The sequence below is a fragment of the Rhizopus delemar genome, genomic scaffold (genome assembly GCF_000149305.1).
Source record: "Rhizopus delemar RA 99-880 supercont3.4 genomic scaffold, whole genome shotgun sequence".
In the NCBI taxonomy this organism is placed as follows: Eukaryota; Fungi; Mucoromycota; class Mucoromycetes; order Mucorales; family Rhizopodaceae; genus Rhizopus; species Rhizopus delemar.
In genome coordinates, this window is record NW_027137830.1 from 2,494,434 (window position 1) to 2,501,566 (window position 7,133).

Consider the following 7,133-nt stretch of genomic DNA (forward strand, 5'->3'; position numbering starts at 1 on the left):
TATTACTGAAAAAAATTTTGCTTGTACTGTTACACAATCGGGAAAAAATTAAGATTAAATACAAAAACCAACATTGGAACCATTATTCCACTACAACTGTAGATAAGTTTATTTGTTAATTGGTGGAGCTTCCACCGGAGTTTTTTGGCTAATTATGAGTCATAATATTCCGACTATCGCCGAAAAAGCCTATGTGACTTATAAAATTAATTTATCCCCTGTCAAACATTTTTTTTTCTTTTTCTTTCTTTATACAGTGGGTCAAAAAACTGCACCAACGCAACCCAGTTTTTCTGAAATACAAGTATAGCTCTGTCAGTTTAACAGTAAACATTACGAAACTTGGAACAAAAAGAGTTACTACTGTTACTATTTATTAACGCAAGTTTCCAAGTCCGATGCGGAGTACTGATCTAAAGAGCACTCAGTAAAAAGAGGAGGTCGGTTGGTGCAGTTTTTTGACTTTTAAAATGACAAGGTATTTGATATCATATGTCCGGACTGAGACTATTCCGGCAGATTTAATCTAATCTTTCTTATACTTAGCCACACTGGGGACCTTCAAATAAAGTTTTTGTAATTGTTTTCTGTTTTTTTTTTTCATGCTTTACCCAAACCCATTGTACATCGTCAGTATCTATCCATCATTAGAAATGCCCAAAAAGCTTCCATCCGATATTCAAAACAGTATCAAAGCATTATTAGAGAACAGTGCTGATCCTGCAGTCATTGAGAAACGGGTTGGAATGCATAGAAATACCGTCAATAGGTATGCAAATAAGTGGATGCACGATGGAATACGTAAAAGAGGAGGTAGACCGAGCATTGTGGCAGAGTCAACACGCCGATACATCAAGAGATAAGTGCTCACAGGTTGTTTGAGGACTGCCAAGGACGTGCAAATGAAGTTGGAGGAGCTGGGGCGCCCTATGTCGTATCAATCGGCAATTAATGTCTTACATTCAGTTGAAATTTATGCTGAGATCAAAAAGAAGAAGCCATTATTGACTGAAAAGCACAAAAAGGCTCGATTAACATGGGCTAAAAAGCATCAATATTGGACAGTACATGATTGGCGACGTGTCATCTTTTCTGATGAGACGAAAATCAACATTTGGGGCTCTGATGGCTGCAAGTATTATTGGAAAAGAAAATTTGATCATTTACAGCCTCACCATATCGACGTTACTGTGAAGCATGGAGGCGGTGGTCTCATGTTATGGGGCTGTATAACCAACGAAGGACCTGGATACGCATGTCAGATTTATAATGGTACCATGAATTCAGAGGTATACCAAAAAAATCCTTGGTACAAGTCTAAAAGACACTATGGAGTACTATGGTCTTAGCTGGAAAATGTCGGTATTTTAGCATGACAATGATCCTAAACATCGATGAAAGTCTACAACACAATTGATGAAGGATAGTGGCATGCTTTACATTGACGATTGGCCATCATAAAGTCGAGACCTTAATCCTATTGAACATATATGGTATCATTTGAAGTTAAAGCTGAGCATGTATGATAATAGGGCGACCAGCATCCATGAACTGTGGCAAAGAGTCAAAAATGAATGGAATTCGTTTACTAAGAAATAATGCATCAAATATATAGACAGTATGCCCGACAAAATGCAAGCAGTCTTAGCAGAGAAGGGTGGATCCACTAATGTTATAAAAGTCAAAAAACTGCATCAACCGACCTCCTCTTTTTACTGAGTGCTCTTTAGATCAGTACTCCGCATCGGACTTGGAAACTTGCGTTAATAAATAGTAACAGTAGTAACTCTTTTTGTTCCAAGTTTCGTAATGTTTACTGTTAAACTGACAGAGCTATACTTGTATTTCAGAAAAACTGGGTTGCGTTGGTGCAGTTTTTTGACCCACTGTATATCGAAGCTTTAAGGTACCACTACACATATGGTTCGCGCTCTCTCTAAAAACAAGCAAGAAAACATCAAATCGTTGGTTTTACAGAACAAGCCATATTCAGTGATAATGGAACGTATTCCAAACTTAAAAAAATCCACCTTAAGCAGATATGCCAACAAGTTTTCTCCTGGTAGAGTAACAGCAAACCCTGGTAGAAAGGCTGTTTTAAGTGTTACCACCAAGTCTTATATACGTAAGCAGATTATTAATGGTACCCTCAAGACTGCGAAGGCTGTTCATAAGTATCTAGTATGCACTGGCCACACTATCAGTTACTCGGGCACCATTAAGGTTATGAAAAGCATGAACTTCCATGCTAAAATAAAGGTAAAAAAGCCTTTATTGACTAAGGTTCAGAAAGCAAGACGACTAGCATGGGCGGAAGAGCACAAAAACTGGACAAGCGATGACTGGAGACGTATGGTATTCAGTGATGAAACAAAAGTTAATGTTTATGGCTCAGATGGTTGCAAGTACTATTGGAGTCGACCTGATGATAAACTTCAACCCCATCATCTCGACTTAACAGTTAAAGGAGGGGGTGGTAGCATTATGGTATGGAGTTGTATTACCTATGACGGACCTGGTTATGCATGCTGGATTAGTGAAGGCACAATGAAGGCTTCTGATTACGTCGGAATACTTGGTACAACTCTTATGGATAGCCTTGAGTACTATGGTTACCATCCTCAAGACATCTATTTTCAGCAGGATAACGATCCTAAACACACGTCTAAGCTAGCTAGGCAATGGTTCAAGGACAACAACTTCATGTGTGACCATACCTTCAACTGGCCTTCACAAAGTCCAGATCTAAACCCAATAGAGCACATCTGGCACCACCTTAAGCTCAAGTTAAGTGCCTATGATACTAGGGCAAAAGGTGTGCATGAATTATGGAATCGTGTTGAAAAAGAATGGTCTACTTTTACAGCAGAAAACTGTAGGAGATACATAGATAGTATGCCAGATCGTTGTAGAGCTGTAATTGCTGCGAAAGGCGGTCATACAAGATATTAATAAAATAATGCACATAGTGGAAAAATGGTTCCAATGTTGGTTTTTGTATTTAATCTTAATTTTTTCCCGACTGTGTAACAATACAAGCAAAATTTTTTTCAGTAATATTAGCTGTAAATGCGCTACAAAATGCATGTTTTTGTGAGCCGTTACCATTTGTAGTTCCAAAGATATAAAGCTTTAAAGTTGCAAATCAAAAACATTGGAACCATTTTTCCACCCACTGTATACTGGTATTTCCGAAAAACTGAGTTGCGTTGGTGCAGTTTTTTGACCACTGTAAATACAGTAGCGGACAAAACTGGTGCACAAAAATTAAAATCAGCATTGCATCTCCGCTATATGCCTGCGACATTTGTGGCTTATACCATCTGAAAGGCAGTCTAAAATATGCATTATGCTAGGTAAACCGGAACTGTGCCGGACATCCTTCAGGAATAAGGTCATTTTTAGTGATTTTTTGAATATTTCAATTTTCGCCAAAAATGTAGTACTTGTCTAGCCTTCTTTCAAATCTACCCATTTCTTTCTAGTTTGCTGTAAAATTTTATAATACACTAGTGCATTCCAATAGCTCTTAAAAAATATATAAACCCTTGCCTAATTTGTATCTCTCTATGAATTTCACTTCTTATTTTTACCCTATCCATTTTAACAAAGTACCAGCACCCTATGCCCAAAAAAATCAGCAACGATAAAAGAGAAGCTGTGAAATCTGGAATACGCTCAGGTCGTACGACAATGGATATTTCTAGAACAACAGGAGTCTCTAAATGGACGATCAACAGGATAAGAAAGGAAGAAAAGAACATCAAGGCTCGTAACCGTGGTGGTCGACCGGTCGTAGTTAAAAAAATAACTAATGCAATCATCCGTCTAAAGCTTCGACAAGGACTCTTACGCACAGATTCTGATGCTCAGCTCTTTTTGAGGTCCTTAGGATACAGTATTAGCAAACGGTCGGTCAGAAGGCTTCTTAGAAAGATAGGCTTCAAGTCTGGAATTAAGAAGTACAAGCCTTTCATCAGCTATACAAACCAGAAAAAGCGATTGAAGTGGTGTCGCGACAAAACATCATGGACTGTGGAGGACTGGAAGTCTGTGATCTTCAGCGATGAGACCAAAATCAATGTTTGGGGCGCCGATGGTATACGCTACTATTGGAAGCAAGTCGATCAACCTTGGCGATCCTTTCATGTTAATCAAACAATGAAGCATGGCGGCGGATCTGTTATGCTTTGGGGCTGTATTACATCTCGAGGACCAGGATAAGCTTGTCGAGTATATGATGGCACAATGAATTCAAAATTATACACCCATATTTTGTCTACTACGCATCAAGAAAGCCTAGCATATTATGGTTTGAAAAATTGTGATGTTTTGTTTCAACATGACAATGACCCAAAGCACAAGTCAAGGCATACCACTAACTGGTTATCTGATAATGGGATATCGGTATTAAAAGATTGGCCGCCACAAAGTCCCGATCTAAATCCTATTGAATATGTTTGGCGACAGTTAAAGTCAAAGCTGTCTCAATACGATACCACACCAAGAAGCATGGACGATCTCTGGAAAAGAATCGATAAAGAGTGGAACTCTTTTACTGAAAGTGATATGCAGCCATACTATGAAAGCATGCCAAAATGAATTGCTGCTGTTATCAAAAGACGAGGCAATTATACGAACTTTTAGGTTTTAATCACTTTTATGGTTTTTTTTAAAAATATCTATTCTTATAAATAAAGGCTTGGTTCTCCCTCATTTTTGGCAATGCAATGATTAAACTTTGCACAATTTGCAACATTTAGTACGCCTTCCATCTGATATAGTTTCATAGATATTGCAACTGTAATGAGCAAGTAATGGTAGCTTATAGCTGAAAAAAAGTTTTGTGCACCAGTTTTGTCCGCTACTGTAAGATGAATATTTTTAAACAAAATAACATTATCCAATCCAATCCAATTCAATAAATCAAATCTTCTTACGCTTAAAAAGCAATCTTTTCTTATTGGATCACAATAACCTTTTCTTTTCTTTTTATTTTTACTTATTCTTTCTGATCTGATACCCGTGAAAGATATACAGTCAAGTTTTTTTTAGTACCACGCCAGTTAGAAAATGAACTTTTGCGTAACAACCTATTTGAAAACGGAATATCAACTCTTTTGCTTGAAAACCAAAAACATATAAATACCCTTATATCTTATCCCTATTTTTACTTCACTTCACTTCACTTTACTTTTGAATTTTATATTCTTTTTATATTTTCTTTATTTTATAAAACAATAAATCCATCAAGCGTTCAATTGAAACCCTTTGGTCTGTGTTCTATCTTAAATACTGAAGTCCCTTGAAGTCAATAATCTTCATTGTAAACCTATTTCTAAACCTCAAGAGTTTAACCTATTCTAACAAGTTTGATCTACTATTAACAAGATCTGGTGGTCACTATTGTAATGATTTGGTTTATAGTAGTTTCTCTGTTTGGGAGTGTTGAGTTAAGGTTTAAATAAACAGATTTGGGTGTAATTGATATAAGAGTTGCTTTTATATGAGTCAGATTTGGCTTGATTCGCTTGTTATAGTGACCACCAGACCTTGTAAAGTAGATCAGACTGTTTTGATAAAGGTAAAATAAAAAAAAAGATAAATAAAAGGGGGTTTTACAATGGAGTATGATAGCTTCAAGGGACTTCTTGTTCTTGATGTTAAATAAAATAAGATAATTTGCCTCTTTAAAAGAATATTTATTTGATAAAAAGAAAAAGTAAAATAAGAAGTGAAGTAAGTAAGAAGTTAATAAGAAGTGAAGTATTTTTGTGATTATTATTTGGAGTTATTTATATGTTTTTGGATTTTATGCTTTTGTTCTGTTTTTGGTATTTTGGATGGTTGTTATAACATAAGAGGCGGTTGTTGCAAACTGTAAGGCGTTCGTTATAAACTGCAACGATTTAAATTCCGCCGTTTTGTTCTTGCGTGTTACACTATCGACAAAACTTACATACTTAAAAACCTAAACCCGCAAACAAGCAATATATTAAAGAAAATTACAACATAATCCAAAAGGAGAACGAAACATATGACAAAAGCTCCAACATAAACAACCTAATAAAAACTGTGCTCCCTGCCAGGATCGAACTGGCGACCTTCAGATTATGAGACTGACGCTCTACCGACTGAGCCAAGGAAGCACCTTTCTTTTGTCAAGACCTTCATAAAAAAAACCCAGCCTACCGGCGGACCATCCCACTGCAAATAATCGTGGAAATTTGTTAACAGATATATTATCAATCTTGCGAAAGATCTTAGAATCGTGTGACATCCGGTAACTGATTGTTGATCGCACTGCCTCCTGTCTCTGCCACAAATCGTTTAAACCGTAGTTAATCTTTTGGTTAAGAGATGTTACAAGATTTGTGGCAGAGACAGGAGACTGCTGGTACATTTATTCGTTAACTGATCTCGCAAGACGCAACTTCCATCAGTTATGTTATGGCTCCTGTTTATTATCCATTTTATATCTAATGGTGCTCGGCAGCCAATGATACTTTTCAAAACAATGCTTTATTTGTCTTTTTGCTCTTTTATAAACCACTCATATTGCCTTATATGCTTCTTTATTGACCACTCATATAGCTTATATACTTCTTTATTAACCATTCATATTGCAATAAATATTGCTTTATATACACAAAAAAATAGGGATTTGTTTTATAAAAAATATCTTTTTTTTATTTAAGTAAAATAATAATAACAACATACAGTATTTCTTTGCTTGTAGTGTTTTAAAAGTTTACTTGACTTACCTAATGCCATCAAAATAGCATCATCTAATCTAAAAAAACATCGATTAATCTCGTGGAACTCAAAAAGTTCTTACAAAAAAAAAAAAAAAAAAAAAAAGGCCAAGCTCAAGGATGCAAAGACACAAGGATTCAAGGACGCAAGGACCTGGACACTCAAAGCAAAAGAACAAAAGACATCAGTGCTCAAGAACCAAAGCGAACACAGAAAAAAAGATAAAAAGATGCCAAATCAAAGCAGAATTCATCTATAATAAGCATTAGCGATCGTGTATGTATTGTAAAAATAATTGTACCTTTCTTTAGATAGACCAGAAGAAGACTAGCTAAGCTTATACCAACAAGTAAAGAAAAAGGAAGCAGCATGCATCT

The 7,133-nt window shown here is 36.1% G+C and overlaps 4 protein-coding genes and 1 non-coding gene across 5 annotated transcripts; 3 read left to right on the forward strand and 2 right to left on the reverse strand.

Annotated features, from left to right (window-relative positions):
- Positions 1-929: 929 nt before the first annotated feature.
- On the forward strand, positions 930-1,349 carry RO3G_06433 (uncharacterized protein; the record flags this gene model as incomplete). Its single annotated transcript, XM_067661023.1, has 1 exon — positions 930-1,349. The coding sequence occupies one exon, from the start codon at positions 930-932 to the stop codon at positions 1,347-1,349; it is 420 nt and encodes a 139-aa protein (XP_067517124.1).
- Positions 1,350-1,920: 571 nt separating this feature from the next.
- RO3G_06434 (uncharacterized protein) lies at positions 1,921-2,952 on the forward strand (the record flags this gene model as incomplete). Its single annotated transcript, XM_067661024.1, has 1 exon — positions 1,921-2,952. One exon carries the CDS (start codon positions 1,921-1,923, stop codon positions 2,950-2,952), a length of 1,032 nt encoding a protein of 343 aa, XP_067517125.1.
- A 672-nt stretch (positions 2,953-3,624) lies between these two features.
- RO3G_06435 (uncharacterized protein) lies at positions 3,625-4,224 on the forward strand (the record flags this gene model as incomplete). Its single annotated transcript, XM_067661025.1, has 1 exon — positions 3,625-4,224. One exon carries the CDS (start codon positions 3,625-3,627, stop codon positions 4,222-4,224), a length of 600 nt encoding a protein of 199 aa, XP_067517126.1.
- Positions 4,225-5,850: 1,626 nt separating this feature from the next.
- RO3G_06436 (uncharacterized protein) lies at positions 5,851-6,403 on the reverse strand (the record flags this gene model as incomplete). The annotated part of the gene is made up of 3 exons (XM_067661026.1): positions 5,851-5,878; positions 5,960-5,971; positions 6,132-6,403. 3 exons carry the CDS (start codon positions 6,401-6,403, stop codon positions 5,851-5,853), a joined length of 312 nt encoding a protein of 103 aa, XP_067517127.1.
- RO3G_19069 lies at positions 6,077-6,149 on the reverse strand. The gene has a single exon. It is a non-coding gene; the product is annotated as a tRNA-Met (tRNA).
- Positions 6,404-7,133: the final 730 nt, after the last annotated feature.